This window comes from Phalacrocorax aristotelis, chromosome 1 (genome assembly GCF_949628215.1).
Source record: "Phalacrocorax aristotelis chromosome 1, bGulAri2.1, whole genome shotgun sequence".
In the NCBI taxonomy this organism is placed as follows: domain Eukaryota; kingdom Metazoa; phylum Chordata; class Aves; order Suliformes; family Phalacrocoracidae; genus Phalacrocorax; species Phalacrocorax aristotelis.
The window spans coordinates 162,296,411-162,314,790 of NC_134276.1; the positions used below are offsets into that span (position 1 = coordinate 162,296,411).

The 18,380-nt window shown below is 46.9% G+C and overlaps 1 protein-coding gene across 2 annotated transcripts in view; it reads left to right on the forward strand.

The window, feature by feature from the left end:
- The window catches only part of CACNA1I (calcium voltage-gated channel subunit alpha1 I), an 89,982-nt gene that overhangs the window by 46,760 nt on the left and 24,842 nt on the right, over positions 1 to 18,380 (forward strand). For both annotated transcript variants that reach the window (XM_075077672.1, XM_075077677.1), the window contains exons 9-20: positions 6,671 to 6,822; positions 7,441 to 7,626; positions 8,321 to 8,438; positions 8,924 to 9,079; positions 9,522 to 9,612; positions 11,578 to 11,780; positions 12,955 to 13,371; positions 14,257 to 14,357; positions 15,398 to 15,521; positions 16,318 to 16,386; positions 17,339 to 17,523; positions 17,863 to 17,989. In XM_075077672.1, the coding sequence (XP_074933773.1) occupies positions 6,671 to 6,822; positions 7,441 to 7,626; positions 8,321 to 8,438; positions 8,924 to 9,079; positions 9,522 to 9,612; positions 11,578 to 11,780; positions 12,955 to 13,371; positions 14,257 to 14,357; positions 15,398 to 15,521; positions 16,318 to 16,386; positions 17,339 to 17,523; positions 17,863 to 17,989 (1,929 nt within the window). The remainder of the gene's footprint in view (positions 1 to 6,670; positions 6,823 to 7,440; positions 7,627 to 8,320; positions 8,439 to 8,923; positions 9,080 to 9,521; positions 9,613 to 11,577; positions 11,781 to 12,954; positions 13,372 to 14,256; positions 14,358 to 15,397; positions 15,522 to 16,317; positions 16,387 to 17,338; positions 17,524 to 17,862; positions 17,990 to 18,380) is intronic.

An 18,380-nucleotide genomic window follows, 5' to 3' on the forward strand; every position in this document is an offset into this window, starting at 1 on the left:
AGCGGGGAGATCCATTGTTCATTTTGGTTTATTGGAAACAGCGTGAATTAAGAATTTAGCAGAAGAATATCTGAGCTGGAGGTAGAGAATTCGTTCTCATGTTCTGGCTATTGTGTGTGTGGATTTAAGCCCTTCTAGGCTGCCTCTGCTGTGTTTGTACAGCCCACAGCAGAGTGGGATCTGCCTGCAGCCTTGGGGTTTCTAGTAGCAGGTTATTAATGACACATCCTTAAAGTTAGGCTATCAATTTTTATCCATAAGTAGCTAGGAAAAGCTTATGACCCTGCATGCTGTTTCTACTAGAAAGAGATGTCAGCCGAATTGATTATAACTGAAAAACGTGGTGCAGCCTGTTTATTTAAAATGTGTATACTGAATCCTGTTTCCCTGCCACCGGAAGATTAAAACAAATTATATTCAGACCATACCATGAATTCCAGGTCCTTTACAGTCAGCAGTTAGCTCAAAAGCATACGGGCATTTGCACTTCCCTTTGGTCTCTTTCAGTTTTCCTCAGGCCATGCTATCAGTACATCTCAGACTGATGCTTCATCACCTCATTTTCTTTCCTTCCTTTCTCTTTTTCCTGTTGTTTTTCCTCCCAGTAACATAATCTTTCACAGAACAGTATCCAGCAAAACTCCTTTGCCCACAGCTGTCTGTGATTTGCAGAGTGACACCATCCTATGACTGAGTAGCTTCTGTTGCTTCAGTTACCTCATCATATGAAAGTCTCCTGGCCCAGAGCTAATGTGTATAGAGACCCCTTAACCTTTTGTTTTCTGCTGCATGGGAGATCACAACCCCAGCTATGCTCTGGGGACATATCTGGCTGGACAAGAGGATGTGTGAAGGTGTCACAAGTTTGAGCAGTCCTGGGAGCAGCTCATGGCATGTCTGTCAGCTCCTTGCTGCTCCACTTGTTCATGGACTGTACACAGGTGAGCTGGCCCACTGACCAAAGCATCCACCAACCATCAAGTTAAGGGGTGAAGAGAGACTGCAGGAACCAGGCACAAGGTTCATGTTCAGAAACACAGGATCCTAGGGGCAAAGCCCATGTGTGAGTGTTGCCTTTGATTCCTGAGTCTTGACCAACAGAAAGAAAAACACAAATTAGAATTATCTGTGTATTACAATTCAGGGGTTTAATATTCACAGTGTTTTTCTGCCAGGAGACTTAATCTCAGCTACTCAAACCACTTTACTCAGATCCAAATCACCTTGGAATTTGGCTTTGTTTAGCTTATCCATACAGTCCCTTGTCCTGTCATGTTTGTGTGGCCAAGGTAGCCTCCCATCTCCTTATACGTTTCTTGTGAGGGAAATCAACTCATTTTGGGACAAACTGCACTGCTATGAGTCATTTTTAATCCTTAAGCTTATCACAAGCTATCACTTGTAAACAGATAAGTTTATTCAAATCCATCAGTGTGCATTATACCATGTAATATTCTCAGTATCAGGCCTTCAAATATTGTTGGGACATTGCACAAGTCAAAATCCATCATTTCAAGCTTCGTCCTGCTTAAAATAGTTTTTACAGTTCTTCAGGTCTGGAAGTGCCTATGTTTAAAATCCAGTGTAGAAAATCAAGATATTAGATGCTTGTGGTTGTCCAGAAGGATCCTTTTAAGAGGCTTACTTTTTCTAATATTCACAGAGGATCTGGTGCTGCTTGCTTTTCTCCCTTATTCAGCATGAGGATAAAAGTCTGGTCCCAGCTGAATGTCCCAGGCTGCCTTTCTCATACATTCCTTGAATGGCCTGTTGGACGCCAGCATCTTTGCCATTAGCAGCCAATAAGACAGTTGTTGAGTAACTTGATTTATCTTCTCCAGTGTCTACTTACAGTATTCTTGCATACATCAGATCAATACTTTGAGGTCTGTCTTGTGTGGGTCAGGAGATGATCCCTTGTTTCCTAACAAGACCAGCCCTCTGGATCAGTACCTTCATATCCTTTATCCTGTGTGATTTCCCTTTATACCAGCATTTATTGCATCCACGAGTTCATATTTTACAGTTATTGCTTCTCCTTTTACTGTTTGCTGCTTGTCAGAATCATTCAGAAATTTCCAAGCCAGCTCATCATACTGACATTTAGTAAATGATGGAACAGTCTCTCTGGGGTGGTAGATGAAACCACGTTACTTCAGCCTTGTAAAACTAGGGTATAACAAAACATCACAAAATCCTGCACTGATTGTGGGGTGGTGATTACAGTAAGTAAAACCTAGTTGGTATGTTCCATGGCTGGTTTCTGTGACTCTTCTGATTATTGTCAAGTGACTTTGGAATGGTGAGTAAAAATAGACAGGCTGGAGAGAGGTCTCTGTGAAATATTTCTCTCATGTTCTCAGAAGCAGTGATGTTCAGGTACAATTTGGTAGGGCTGGTCTGCATAGATCACATCAATAACTCTTCAGTTTCCAGACTGTTGCAAATTTACTCCTGGGTAGGAGAAACTTCTCCTGCAGGGGCTTCATGCTGGTCTGCATATTCTTAACCTTTTCTATAGTGCAGGAATTTCTGGCTGCTGTCAGATAATGGACTAATTAGATTTCAGTCTCATCTAACATAAGAACTCCAATGTTAATAAGAAACTGAAAAGGGGGAAAAACCTGAGCTGCTGCCCTCTATTGCCCCAATTCTAGCTCCTGATCACTGGGAAGGAGCTCTGAAGTAAATCTGAATCATACATTTCACTCTCAGTATTTGATCTACATTGTTAGAGATGAAGGACCTGTGCCATGAAGATGTGAATTAGGTATTTTCATGGATTTGGAAAAAGATCCATATGTAGCGTAGGTGAACCAGTCTGGTTAAAACACTGGCTCTAGTCATGCTTTTCCCCCTGGGGTCTCTCAACTGTTCAAGCCACCCTCCTCACCCCAATACTTAGCTCTCACAGTTTTGTTCAACTTTCTCTCCTACTGTGATGGGTAAACCAGTATCTCCTGGCTTGGCAATATGAACAGACTTCTTGTGGAGAGATTTCTGGTATTCCCTGGTTTTGCTTGGACTAGAATAGCCTTGAGTTCAGGCCTTTCCTTGTGGACACTTCAATTTACGGTTTCTAGGTAAACCTGGGTGGCCTGGGAGGAGGAAGCCTTGCTGACAGTTTTGATGACAAGTGCCTGAGTGCTGTCTGTGGGAGCCTGGGGAGCTCTTACAACTGTGAGATGACACATCCATTGTGTTGGGAATCCTGTGTGTTGGTTGGAAGGAAGGGAGAGAACCACTTTTTCCCTGTTCGCTTTCTCCCTTCATCAAGTTCACGCTTCCCTGGCCAGAATGAGTCCCCGCACCAGCTCTATTCCAGCCACCAGCCTTGTCCACTGTCACTCATGGCCACACTGCCCCAGGTGTGAGGGCATCCCACACAGGACACAGCCGCTCCTACCCCGCACCCTGCAGCCCTGGCTTCCAGCTGATGGCTCTTTGCACTCTGCCAAATTACTTGTGTCTCCAGAAAGGGCTGCAATGCAGGATCTGCCTTTAGCCAGTGAGCGTGCTTCTCCAGCTGGCTCCTCTCTCTTTTTCTCTTCCCAACTCCCCGAGTTCAATCCTTTTGTGTTGCTCTTCCTTCCCCAGCCTTTATTTCTTTCCTACTCCATTTTAAAATATCTCTTTCTCTACTTCTTGTGGGTGCCAGTGAGTTTATTTTACTATTTTTTTTCAGCTTTGTTTTCAATTCATCTTTTGCTGCCTTTCTCTCTGCCTCTATCTCCTTCCTTTCCCTGCCCAGTCTTTCCTGCCCCTCTCTCTAGGAAGGATGCTTTGCTGGGGCTGATTGATGGCCCATTAGAAAAAGATTAACAGGTGGAGGCTCGACTAGAGAAACAGATGTCAGGGAGGGAAGGAGAGGTGGGGGAACAGGTGACCTTTTACACAAGCGAGATGCAAGCATGGCTTTTCAAACATCAGTTACTCCCTATGACAGCACAAGAGAGAATGTATGGACAGCAGAGAGGAGGATAATCCACCATCATAGCTTGTTGCTTTTTTACATTGCTCATTCTCACTGACATAATCATTTGATTCAGGCTGAAATTGGCATCTCTGTTTAGCATCTGGACCTCATGTTCCCAGTAAGTGTCATTACTGCCTGGCTGTCCATGAAGTGATCTTCATCTCTCCCTTCCCATGCACACTTGCTCATTCTTTCTCCTTTGCTCTTATCTCCCTTCTTCCCCCCCTCATTTTCAGGATGGTTTTGTTATTCAAATGTAGTTATGGATGGAAATTGAGCCATCTCCCCTTTTTTTTTTATTTGAAAGAAATTGAGTATTTCAATAAAAAGCTGCAAGGAGGAGTGCAAGAAATTAGCAAAGGGCATGGGAAGGCACAGATGTGAGGTGCAATTTCCAGTCCATTTGCTCACCTGGGAGGATCCGGGCCCCTGGGGATCCCAGAGCAGGGGTTAAAGCAGCTCCTACCTTCAGGGGGATAATCAGACCCAGAACTGCATTCCTCCCTCACTTCCCCTTCCATCAGCTGGATAAGTAACAGGCACAGCCAACACAAAGGCTACCCTTCAAGAAAACAACAATTTTGCAGTTCTCAGGGAGAGACCATGATTCCCCTCCCTAGTGTGCACTGAGTTCATGGTAAAAATATTGGCTCTGACCTGCAGTGGCTCACTTTTTTTTTCTTTCTTTCTGCAGTACCAGAAATGTCTGTTCTCTCTTGCCCCAAACATCAGGCTTTTGCAGGTTTTTTTTTTTGTTTCCATTCATTTTATGTGATGCTTAAAAAAGTGGCCTGGTGGGCAGGCATAGTTCAGACCAATGGAAGAGGGGAGCCTTCAGCCACCTTTTCAGCATGGGTATCCAAACAGTGAAAGCAGTACTGCCTGCTACCACAGAGCCTGGGTCAGATACACCTCGAACGCTTGGAGCTGGGGCTCAGTGGCACCTAATATGTAACCTTGCCTGAGGTGTGACAAATACCTGTCCCAAGGTGTACGTGGGAATTTGGGCCAGAGGAGCCCTGAAGAAGTGCCTTGGAACTGCCATGCCTTGTCCCTCTGCCTGGGAAGGTGGCACACCTTTGTCTGGAGCAGGTCCCCACCAGCTGCTGCTTGGGAAGGGGATGGCCAGCAGCAGGCTACAGCCAGGTGAATTGCCCTAGCAGTCTCATGTGGTCTGAAGGCCATGGGTTCTCTAGCCTGGCCCCAAGACGAAAACCATTATACTGGAAGGAAGTTTTTCACTTTGGGAGCATTTTGTGCCTTGCCATTGCTGTGGTAGTCTCCCTGGGCTATGTCTGTGCATGTCTGAGTATATGGAAATATGGGCAGGCTTGTGCATGTGTTGCCCTTCATGCATCTGACCTTGTTTGAGACCTCAGCCCCTGCTGTTTGGCCTGGTGCAGTCCTAGTCCCTGGGTGAGAGGTGCTTTGAGCAGATGAGTCCATCCCAAATTCAGTGCAGGGAATGCCTCCATTTCACAGGGGACGGGAAGATCCTGGCATCCCCCATCAGTGACATGAGTGCAGCCTCTGTCTCCCTCTGAAGCAATGTTTCATCATTCCTGAGGAACGGTCTAGACCCTTTCCTGACCCTGTCAGAGAAAGTTCCAAGGCTGCACACACTGAAGAAAAAGTCATTAATTCAGAAAACAAAAGGAGGAGTAATTTAATTTGCTCATACTTGTTCCACTGATGGAATCATTAAAACACTTGCTCTCATATGCACAAACACATTGGTCTCTGCTGGAGAAGGCTGTATCACAGGGGCTGAAAGATGTCAGAGATTCAACAGAAAAAATGCCTGAGGCATGGTTAGATTGCCTTTTTTTTTTTTTTTTTTTTTTTTTCATTTCAACACAGTAATCTTGTCTCATCCCTGGAGGTTTTCACCTTGTGCATCTGCCTTTCTCCTCTTGCTGTCCATTTTTTCCTCTTTTCCCTACCTTGACCTGCTCTTCCTGTCCCTTACACCCTTACAGGTAGGTGTTAGCAGTGTGCCCCTCCTCGCTGTTGTCTTATTCATCCAGTATGTTATTTGCTTGGGTAATTATTGAGACCACTCTGAAAATAGAGGCATGAGAAAAGACTGCTGGAGTAAGACCAGAGAACTAATGCATACCAAGAATTTGGTGGGGAGTGGAGGAGAGAAAAACAGGGAAGGGCAAAAACAGAGGGGAAAGGGGCAGAGAAGTGCAGTGAGGTTTAGAGGAAGATGGGGAACTGTTTTCCTATCATTCAAATGTTTTCAGAATTACAGCAAAAAATTGTGCCAGCTACCTGTGGAAACCTCAGAGGAAGAAATCCTTGAAGAAAGAGGTTGACCACAGATCAGCCACTTTTGCCTTGCTTCACAAAATACTGAAGTTCTTTGAACAAAGTAAAGCAGCCTTTAGCTGGGGGGACCAGGGTATGGAGTGGGATGTGGGAGACACTTGGTCAGCCTTGGCTGCCTGAATGGCTGTAGGGCTCCTGACCACCTCTAGTAATATAATTTGTTAGGGATGTATTCTATGATGAATCTATGAAATGTGCAAAGGAATTGGAGTGCAAGTGGCTCTGTCCAGCTCCTCTCTAATCTCACCCATGGGACCTTTGCAGCTCCCTACAAAGCCTCTCCCCTGGGAGTGGTGGCACTTTATTTCCCATAATTTCTGGGCTCTTTCAGTTCTGACTCTGAATTTGCCTTCTCTCCAGCCAGAGGAATTGACCAACATCTTGGAGATCAGCAACGTTGTCTTTACAAGCATGTTTGCCCTGGAGATGATCCTGAAACTCGCTGCTTTTGGTCTTTTTGATTACCTCCGCAACCCCTACAACATCTTTGACAGTATCATCGTCATCATCAGGTGACAAGGGCCTTGGGGATCAACTGAAATACACATAGAAAAGAGTATCACAGAGCTTGCACGTATTCAAGTGCCTTTTCAGAAAGGATTTAGCAGATATACTAGGAGGAGCTGAGCTGATGCACAAGGCCAAGGATTGAGAGACCAAGATGTCTTTTCCTTGGTGACCCTAGGCAAGCCACATAGCATTTCTGCCTCCCTTTTCTCTTCTCTATAGAATCAAGACAACTGTAATTGCCTTGTAAGTCCACAATAAATATTAGCTGTGAAATATTTTTTAAATGGACAAATTAAGGATGCTACAAAGGTTTAATGTGTGATAGAAGAAATTCAATTGCTGGAATCTAACACTGCAATCCTTTCCTCATTCCTGCAACGTGTAGTGGCATGTTCATGTTCTTAAGGGAGAAATGCAGCTTTCTACACCTAAGGATAAGCCTATAGTGTATACTTCTAACCATATCTTGCTCAAACAGATTTTCTCTCTGACCACTTTATACTTGCTGCCAATGCAGAGGTGAAAACTTGGATTAGCATTGTTATTCCTCTGTCTCTTCTATTCATTCAGTTGTCTTTCATTTTTTCCCTCATACTGCCTGCGCCTCTCTGGGGCCATAGCATCTGGGAAATCATCGGCCAGTCGGATGGCGGCCTTTCTGTTCTGAGGACTTTCCGTCTTCTGCGAGTGCTGAAGCTGGTGCGTTTCATGCCTGCGCTGCGCCGCCAGCTTGTGGTGCTGATGAAAACTATGGACAACGTAGCCACCTTCTGCATGCTCCTCATGCTCTTCATCTTTATATTCAGGTGAGGAGGCAGTTAGTTGCCTCGCAGTGTTTTGGAGAGGCAGTGCATGGCTTGTGTGGACAGCAGCTTCAGAGCATGATTGCATGACATGTCTTGCCCGTTGCTCCAGGCTCAGGCAGCACTGACAAATGTTTATTTGTTCATAAGGGCTGAGGTTACTGCTGCCCTAAACTGGGTTCAGGACCTGAAGATTTGGCCTGGATAGGGTGGAGAAATACTGCCACCAAATGCACATGTTGAGCATAATGTCCCATTGCAGGATAGGTGAAGTCTCTTGGTAATCCACACTGTCTGAAAGAACAGTTCAGTCTGGAGAATGACTCTGGCAGAAGGGTGGGAGAAAGCAACCAAGAAAGTTTGTCAGTGCACCCCATGGCTGCCGTGGTAGGGAGATGATGAAAAATGAGAGCAAAGAACAATGATGGAGAAAGCCAATCTGAAGGAGAGGTTGGAGGGAATATGTGACCTCTAAGGCAGTACAGATGGAAAGTAAGGTTTTTTGGTGAGCTACAGGGGTGCAATACGCAGCTCCTTCTTCATGGATAGGTCCCAGTGGTCTGGCTGTGTTGTTCCATCCCTCGTACCTGTGGTGTTACATTAGATTGCTGGGAAGAAAAGAGAATGACCCTGATGAGCTCATTGTGGTGGTAGAGATAGTTATATTTGACACCACCTCCACTTCTTGTCTCAACAGCATCCTGGGAATGCACATCTTTGGTTGCAAGTTCAGCCTCAGGACAGACACAGGAGATACAGTTCCTGACCGGAAAAATTTTGACTCCCTGCTGTGGGCCATCGTCACTGTCTTCCAGGTGATCCCACTTTGCTTTCTATGAGTAGGCTGGGGCAAAGTGAAGATGATCAGGAGGTGCTTTTTCTCATTGTGGAGCATTGCACTTGCTCCCGGCAGCACAAAAGGCTATGCAAAAGACTCTGGCATGTGAAGTTTGGAGAAAGAACAATTATGTGTTGTAACCAAACGACTGGTGTATCTCTCAGACAGGGGTGCTCCTTCCTTTCTAGGAGACAGTTTTCAAAGATCACTCCTGTTGTGGCAACTCCCATGTTTAACACCATCACCTCAGCACATGACTGCCCTCATGGGCACCCTTGTTTCTCCTTGCTCAGCTAACGTTATTGGGGTAGTACTATAGCTGGACAGCGATGGTGGGTGTGTGATTATGGGGAAGTTAAGGGGCCTGATGTAGTCCTGATGTGTATCCTTTCACTGTCCTTTTCTGAGAATCCCTTTGATGTTCTTCCTTCATGTTTATGTGGCCTCTGCTTCTGGTTGCAGATCCTAACCCAGGAGGACTGGAATGTTGTGCTCTATAATGGCATGGCCTCTACCTCACCATGGGCATCCCTGTACTTTGTGGCTCTCATGACATTTGGCAATTATGTGCTCTTCAATCTACTGGTGGCCATTCTTGTGGAGGGGTTCCAGGCTGAGGTGAGTTGCCACTAAGTCCTCATCAGGACGAGGAATAGAGGTGTTTAAAAAGGGACCTTTGAGACACTTTGATGTTACTGGGGTGGAGAACTCCCAAAGTATCGCACCTCTGTCATTTCCCTTGTTAAGGTCAGGGTGGGCTTCGTTAAAACAAAAAGATGACAGTGTTAATCCTTGCAAGGATAGAGCCAAATCCTCTGAAAGGGAGTTCAAAATTTCCGTCCTGTGCAACAGACCCTACTCTACTAGGGTGAGCCCTTTGCCGGTCCAAAAGCAAGAATGCAGTTCATCAGCCACCCCAGGGTGCATGAGACTCTTTCCAGTGATCACACTGATGCCTGGCTGCCACAGAGGACTTTACAGTTGTTCCAGGAATGACAGACAAGAACGAATGGTCTTTTTCTGTCTATGAGTTCCTGACTTCTAAACTTGTGTGTTCCAGGGTGATGCTAACCGGTCATACTCAGATGAAGATCAGAGTTCATCAAACATAGACGAGTTAGACCAGTTCCAAGAGATCCAGGAAGGCTCAGGTACAATAGCTCAAACAGCCTCATTTGCTTATATCCCATTGCTGTTTAGTGAGAAATCTGACAGCAGATTCTGCAGAAAAATCACTCCCATCTCCAAGAACTTACTGGTCTTCATTGTGAACTTTATGCTAGTTTGTGGTGTTATCTGTAGAAAAACAGGGCTGTGTTGGCATCCTGAGGAATGTGACAGCTAAGGGGAACAGTTCTTGAATGACCTACAGAACGCCAACTAGGAGTGAGAAGCGAGACTGTCTCTGCTTAGCTTCAAGGGCACCATTTCAGGAGCACTGTGTCCAAATCTGGGACCCACATTTGCATAGAGGATACCAACACATTAAAAAGGACTTGGACAAATCTAGAAGTCTTGCCTCATAGTGAGAGGCTAATGAAGCTTAGAGAAACCAGAGAAGTTACTTGATCACACACTCTGTAAGTGCCAACCATAAGGAGAGATTTCTGATGGTAGATGGCTCTTTAATTGAGCAGAAAAAAAAGCATAATGAGGTATTAAATGTTGGAAGCTGAAGCTAGACAAATTCAGACTGAAGAAAGCCACATATTTTTAAGGAAAGATAATTAACTGTTGAAACAATCTGCCTACAAACTGCTGGATAAGGTCTCCACCCCTCAAAGTCTTTCCTTGAAGACTGCAAGTCTTTCTACGAGAGGTATTATACTTCAGACAGGACTGGTGGCAGGCAGCAGCAAGAGTAGCTTGCTCTGCAATGGATGGTGAGCCAAGAGCTGAGGAGGAGTGACAGCCAGTCAGGAAGGCAGGGACCACACTGACAAAGGCACAGTACCTGCACAGAGTAAGCAGAGCAGGTCCACTGACACTAGCCAGGGACAGCAAATGGTTCAATGCTTGCCAGGCAAGTCTGCAGTGGTGAGGCAGGTCTGAGGTCAAGCCAAGAAATTCAGTCAGCAAGACAAGATCACGATTAGCAAGGTGCAAGAGCAGGCACAATCCTGCTCAGAGCATAACCCAGACAAGGACCACAGGCACAGGTCTGAGCTTAAATGGAGCTCCCACAGCAAGGAGCAATGGCTCTGGTATTGACTTGTCACAGCTCTCTCCTGCAACCTAGCTGTTTTCACAGCAGTCTGATCCTGGGTTTCATGGCTGCACCAAATCAGAACTTACCTTGAATGTAGGCAGCCAGCCCCTTAGGAGGGCAGATGGGGAAGAGGTTATGGAGCCTGTTGGTGCACTCACAGCTGTGACACTGCATGCAGGCAAGGATATGTGACCTTTATTATGCAGTAGGTCAAACAAAAATGATTTTTCTAGTCCATTCAGGAATTAAAATCCAGTACCCCATCCTCTCTATCCATCTTGACAAATGCTGATGGTTATCTACAGCATCCAACGTACGCCTCAAAGGTGTTCTGGATCTTCAAGGTCAATGATCAGTTGTTTGAAGAGGCCCAGTATAGTAGGATAGACTGGCAGGAAGGGTATGATTGCAGGAATTTAAAGGTCACCCCAACACATGGATGGCTGTGGGTCTCCCCACATCTTAGTCTCTTCCTCAGTGTCTCAGCCCAACTGCTTTAAATAGCCAGTCTGACAGTCAGTGGTATTTTGTTCAGACCTGATGATGCAGGTTTGTGTTCTTGGCATGCAGAAGCGCACTCTCCTCCCCTTGCTGCCAGGGTTCGGCTTCTTGCTCTGCCTGTCAGCCTGATTCTGCCTGACCAACACTCTGCTCGTCTGTCTGGCCCCAGGTAGAGCTGCTGTCAGTTTTGAAGACTGAGGAGAATACTTCAAAGTCTCCCCAGCTTGCACTGCTTTTGCCACAACACCCTAAATCAGAAGGAATCAATGGTGATTGATGCTAGACAGCTAATATTCTGTTAGCTGCTGCTAACATGCTAAACAGCTTAGACATTGAAACAGTCACTGGATAGTGAGGAACCCACCTTCTTCTTTTCTCTTTCTTCTTTCTGCATCTTTCCACCCAGATCCCAAGCTCTGTGCAATTCCTGTGACACCTAATGGACACTTGGACCAATCCTTGCCCTCATCCAACCCACCAGTGGCTGCTGGGGCAGTCACCAGCTCTTCACGAAACTCCCTGCAGCCTGATCAGATCCGTGTTGCTGTTGACTCCCGGAAGAGCAGTGTGATGTCCCTGGGGAGAATGACCTTTGACCAGCGGTCCTTGGTAAGTGAGTGAGTAGAAATGTGTGTCAAACCCTTTTTTTGAAGTCCAACACTCTTTTGCCTTTCTGCCATCATCTGGGGATTGCTGTGGAGGATTGCACTGCTGCTGTAGGCTTCTAACACAAGCACATTGCCTGTCTTTAGGAAGCCAGGTCAATTCACATTATTTATCTAAATTTCCAGATTATTGACATCTGTTTCCAGGTTATTGATCTATATTCCATTAAGAGTGGGATTCTGCTCTTTTATATTCTTCTGGTGGGAGATGGGAAACACCAAGGAGACAGAGTCAAATATTTTTTCTTCTTGCCCTTTCCTTGTTGTCCTAGAACACAGAACACAAAATGATGCCCTGAGTGAGTTAAGAGCATAGGAATATCTGGGTGATGCCAGAACTGCCAAGTCCCATAACAGATGGATTTTCTGGAAGCTTTTGTAAAAATGAAGAGAGAAACCTTGACTTGGAGCTCCCCATAGCAGGTCCTGCTGCCCCTTAGCACTTCCCCAAGCACTGCTGGCTGTCCAACCAATGCATCTCAGACCTGTCCACCTTGTAACATCAGCTTCTGGGCTTTCTACCCACTGACACACACAGCTTTCAGGGGTGGTGGTGCATCAGTGCTCCAAGGGTTCATGCCCCTGTTATTTCTAAACAGGGAGAGCTGGCAGCCATGTACTACATAAACTGCTGATGTGGTTGAACTAGACTGTAACCGACAAGCCTGTTTCTCTCTTTGCTTCCTTTTACTAAGACTGTACTCAAAGGTGGTGTGTCGCATTATCCATCACCCTGTACTTTTTGTTATCCTTTACCCCAGGGCAGTGTAAAAAGCTGCCAATCATATTTTTTGAGAGCTTTATTCTTGCTCTGTGCTGGTATAAGTAACAACATCAGGCACCTGGCCTTTGGCTTTATTATTTACCTTCCCTGTAAGTGCTTTGCACACAAATGGTGCTATAAAGTAATCACGGCCAACATCATTGCTAACTCGTTATCAATTTATTGTCAGATTTACAAAGTTTGCTGCTAAATTCCCACCATGCAACTTCCTCAACAGCTGAAAAATGGCAACCCCCTGGCTTAGGGGCCCAGGGAGAAGCCTGTGATCCAAAATAGGACTGCATGCTCCCTCCTTGTGCCTGGAGTCTCTGAGTCCCATCCCATTCTCTTACAGTCCAGCTCCCGCAGTTCCCACTATGGTGCCTGGAGCCGCAGTGGAGCCTGGGGGAGCCGTCGCTCCAGCTGGAACAGCCTGGCCCGGGGACACAGCCTGAAGCACAAACCTCCCTCTGCCGAGCACGAATCGCTCCTGTCTGGGGAAAGGCACAGGGCAGCAGATGGGGAGCCAGACAGGATGGGAAGGGTGTTTCATCACCGCCGGACACTCTCTCTGGACAACAAAGGCTCCTGTGACCTGCTGGAGTTGGCCTCAGTCCCGTCCAGCCACAGAGTGACCCATAAGCTGGGAGCAATGTCTGGGGCCAGCGAGCATCAAGACTGCAATGGCAAAATGCCCAGTATTGCCAAGGAGATCTTCCCAAAGATGAACAACTGCAAGGAACGAGGAGAGGATGATGAAGAAATAGATTATGTGAGTACTTAGTGGAGGGAACCTGGTGCTGTGGGAAACCTTAAATCCATCCTCAAGTTTCAGTCTCCCTGCTGTGTGTCTGGGAGAGCTTGCAAAGGTGCTTTAAGTACAGCTGGAGGACAACATTGAACGCACATCGGACCTTCGAGGTCCAGACAAGCTCAAACCACATTGTCAGGCTGCCTGCAAGGCAGCCGTACAGGTGGATGGTGGGAGGAAAGCAGATGTGAGGTGTTTTCATGGTCATTTGGGGGCTGTTATTTCAGATTAGTGCAGCCAGTGATTTCTACGGTCTAGGAAAGGTCAGGCTGTGTGAGCAGCAAGAGCTTTTCATGGGGAACATCAGCAGATCAGAGCAGGCAGCACAGGCACAAGTGAGTTTTGTGGTGCCAGCCTGGGAGACCACAGTCTGTGAGCAGATCAAAGGGGGGAAAAAATGGAGGGAGGGTCAGTAGAAATTTGAACAGGCATATATACTGTATGACATTAAATCACCTCCAAGCCCAAGTGCCAACAGAAGGCCTTCCTGTCCTGGCCTCTCATTTAGCTGAGGTAGCAAGGAAGCACTGTCCTTATGTAACAGAGCCACTCCAGCAGCTCTGAGAAGGGATCACAGACAACATCCTGCTCTAGAAAGGGCACCTGCTGTTTTATTTGTAATGATCTGGGGAGGTAAACCCAAATACCAAGGGGTAAACAGGCCCTGGCAAAGCAGCTTCTACCTCCGTTTGTTGCTCTTTGAGTCCATTTCCTCATTCAGGGATTTAAAGAAAGGTAGGTACTGCACCTGGGGAACTGCAGATAGTGGTGTTTTGGGGTCAGATGTGAAAGGAAGGGCAAGTGGAAAGGTAACCAGTGGCACTTGCTTCTGCTGTATCCTTCCAGAGTCTGTGCTTTCGCATCCGGAAGATGATGGAAGTCTATAAGCCAGACTGGTGTGAGTTACGGGAAGACTGGTCTATTTATCTCTTCTCTCCACAAAACAGGTTTGTGCAGTTTTTGTCATGAGAGGGTTGGGGAGATGGGGCAGGTTCCGCTGCTGTGCTGGCCACATACCCTGAGCTGCATGTTAGGTTGCAACTTTAAACTTACCAGCTGGGAATGTGTTTGTCTCCTCCATCTCCCCTTCTACAGCCAAACACCACTTCTCTTCCTTGATTCTGGAGAAGAAAGAAAAGATGAGAATCCTAAATAGCTATTGTGGTTCTTCCCTCCCTTTGGAGCATCCTATTTTTCTTTTGTGTAATCATAAATATTTATAGCAAACAAGGCAGAGGATACTAACATTAACCCAAAAAGGAGAAGGAATGTATTATTAACAACTACATAATACTGATATTTCCTCCCCTGGTACCAGAACAGTCTCTTAATTTCTTTTTCAGTCCCAGTACCAACTTAGCAGCAATCATATCACATCTTTTAGGGCAAAGTTAAAATTCTTCTTGCCTGAAAAAAAAGAAATTTGGGATAAATTCTTACTGCTAAAGGGGTCTTCCCACAAGGAGAAAATGTCCATGTACCCCAGCCAACAGTATTCTCGCCCATGTGCATCACTACTTGAAAAGAAGCGGGTACTGTTACAGGTCATGAGAGCAAGCCCTTTGCTCTGTGTGACACCTATACTAATGGACACAGTGTCTTTCAGAGGGGACAGAAGTGTGGTCCCCATGACAGCCAACGTGCATGCCTCTCCTCAGCTTTCAGCATGTGGCCTCTTTGCTCTGGGGTGGTATTGAAACTCAGCCTCTCCTCTACAGGGTGAGAGAGGAGCACAGAGCTTTAGTGGTCAGAAAACCGCTCTGGCACTGGGGCAGTGGATGAAGGTTCAGCTTATTGCTCTGCCCTTGCTCTGCTCCAGGCTCCCTGTGTAACCTGGAATAATGCCATGGCAAGGGACATCAGTATCAGTGATCGGAAAGCTGCTACACTGGAGTTCAGTTTTGGCCAGCCCTCTCAATTCTTTGTCCTCATAGCTCCTAACCTCGCTCTGTCCAAGACACAGGTGCCTACTGGAACTCTTTTGCAGGTTTCGCCTTCTCTGCCAAACCATCATTGCTCACAAGCTCTTTGACTATGTTGTGCTGGCCTTCATCTTCCTGAACTGCATCACCATTGCCCTGGAGAGACCGCAAATTGAACACAGAAGCACGGTGAGCACCATTTCCTCCCACCTGCTTTTTAGCACAGCCTCTGACAGAGGTTTGTAAATGTTCCAGGCACTGGTATGACCTCTGGAAGAACTTCAGCATTAAACACCAGCTCCCACTCCTCTATTCAAATGCCCAAGTATTAGTAATTCACATAGTGTGTGCTTCCCCTGCAGGGTCTTATACTAGGGCAACCCACTTTATAATACAGTAATCCTAGTTCACTCCCTTTTGGAGAGTAAGAGAGTCCCCCAGGCACCTGCAGTTAAGAGGTGACTGGCAAAGGGACAGACAGTGGGAGCTAAAATATAGAAGTAACTTCCATTCTGTAGGAATGGCATGTCATCATTCATGTATGCTACTTTTGAGCTGTATTGGAGATAGGTCAAGCTGGCAAGTGAAATGGCTTTTTCTGCATGTCTGCCTTAGCTGACAGCCAGACTCTACTGCACTTACACACAGTCTAGAGGTTAGTGTTCCACAGACCTTCGGGAAGGAGTCCCAGGTCAGCACAGCAGGTCAGGACTGAGCACCACCAGCAGAACAGAGCAAAGAGTGCCTTGAAACCAGATTTGCAGGATGCATTGCAAATCCCATCCACTGTGCTCTTGTGGAGTTGCGTAGGATCCTGTCCCAGCTGTGGCACAGGGTTGAGCCAAGGTCTGTGAGCTGAAAGCTGCACAGCAATGGCCTTTGCCAAAGGCACCTCTCTTATTTCCCCCATCTTTCAGATCAAGGAGAAGTCAAGATAGACTTAAGGTCTTTTTCTGTTTGTTTTCCCTTTTTTTTTTCTTCCTAGGAGAGAATCTTTCTCACGGTGTCCAACTACATTTTCACAGCAATTTTTGTAGCTGAGATGACACTGAAGGTAAGTTACTGTGGTGATGAACAGCTCAGAGCTTTTTCCCAGTGTCAGGAACAAGATGGTTCATGTTTGTTCAGCAACCTTCTAAAATCTCTCCCTCTTTTCAGTGTGCCAGTCCTTCTCCCTACCTTGGTAAAGGCAGATACTGCCTGGGGTTGAGTTCCCTCTTGTCAGTCGTGGAGGGTATGTTTGTTCTAGGCTTTAAATCCAAAGGGATCTTAGTATCTGGGAGGAATAGCTGGCCTCCAGGTACAGATTTTGTAACAATGTCTGTACCCTTCCTCCTGGAGCAAGAATGGGGGAAGTAACAACAATATGAATAACATGCTCTTTGTTGAGATAATTATTTAATAGGTGTCTAAGCTATTTATGACAATAGGGAAATCTTGCTATTCCCCTCTTGTGATTGGGAGAGAGTCCCAAACTGGTTAAAGAGAGCCCCAGCCTGAACTTAAACTCCCTAAAATTCATACCTAAATTATGGCCTTGATTGCCAGGGTGTTCAGCTCTCCCCAAAGCTAGCAATGTCTGTAGCACCTGCTGGTGCTGAGAACTGCTGAGAATCAAACCACCATTTTAGGAGACAAAGTATGAGTTTTGGTGCCCAATTTTACCTCCCAGCTGATCTCTGGACTGGGAGACTTGCCCCATGTCTGTGGTATAGCGGGGAAAGGTTTTCTGCATGTCCCCTACAGTGTCCTGTTGCTCAGGGAGGCAGAGGAAAGGTGAGAAGACACCACAGCCCTTTTATTTCTTGAGTTATGTGCCACCACTTTCCACAAAGACATTTTCCTTCGTCGCCTTCCAGGTGAAAGGAAAAGATGATGAGATGACACTGCAGTGCCATGTGGAGTTGATAACTGTTCCCCATCCTCCCCCTCTCCCTACAGCTGCCCTTTAGCAGGCAACATGGAGAGGAGCCATTTAACCCCCTCTCCTCTCCCCTCTCTTGCAGGTGGTCTCTCTAGGCCTGTATTTTGGGGATCAGGCTTATCTCCGCAGCAGCTGGAACATCTTGGATGGCTTCTTGGTCTTTGTGTCTCTCATTGACATTGTGGTCTCGGTGGCCTCTGCTGGCGGCGCCAAAATCCTGGGGGTGCTGCGAGTCCTCCGGCTGTTGCGCACCTTACGTCCGCTCCGGTCAGAGCCCCACCGAGCCCTGCTTGGCCCCCTCTTCCCACCAGGCCTCCCCGGGAAGGGTCCCAGAGTCAGATCCCACTGTGCCAGGCAAAGTGTGGTCTTTGACAAGCCATAAGCCACAGGAAGGTTCCCCGTAGCCTTATGGCTTTGGCCCTGGAGGTATCTCATCAGACAACCAACCCATGGGACAGAAGAGGCTTTTTAGTCACAGGAGAGTGATCTCCACTGATGGGTCACTGCACACGGACAGCAGGGGCCCACTGCTGCTGAAAATGTTTAGCTTAGGCCAAACATCCCTGCCCTGTCCTTCTGTCACCCCTCCCCTTCCTTCCCTTCCAGAGTCATCAGCCGAGCCCCTGGCCTGAAGCTGGTGGTGGAGACACTCATTTCTTCCCTCAAGCCCATAGGAAACATCGTTCTCATCTGCTGCGCTTTCTTCATCATCTTTGGCATCCTGGGTGTGCAGGTAGGTTGTTACTGCCCATCAAACAGCCCACATGCCCCCACACCTCTCCTCCCTACCATGGGCACCAGTACTCCCAGGTGCTACAACAGGCCCAGGGAACCAAGCAGAGCAGGAGGGACAGGCAAGCCAGGAAATTTTCTGCACCTCCCCTCTTCCATGAGCTGGCTCCCAACGTAACGTCCCCACAGCCTTTGGCAAGGACAGTCAGGTGTGCAGTGAGTGCAGGTGTTGCTGGATGTATGAGACAGGAATTAAAGCTCACACCTGGAAGGAGCTGGATCAGGGCTTGGGTCAACTTTATAGGGAGAGCCCAGGGCTGGCATAGCACAGGGCTCGCTGGGCACATCCATGTCACACCACAAGGGCATGCAGCTCTTCACTTGCACGAACC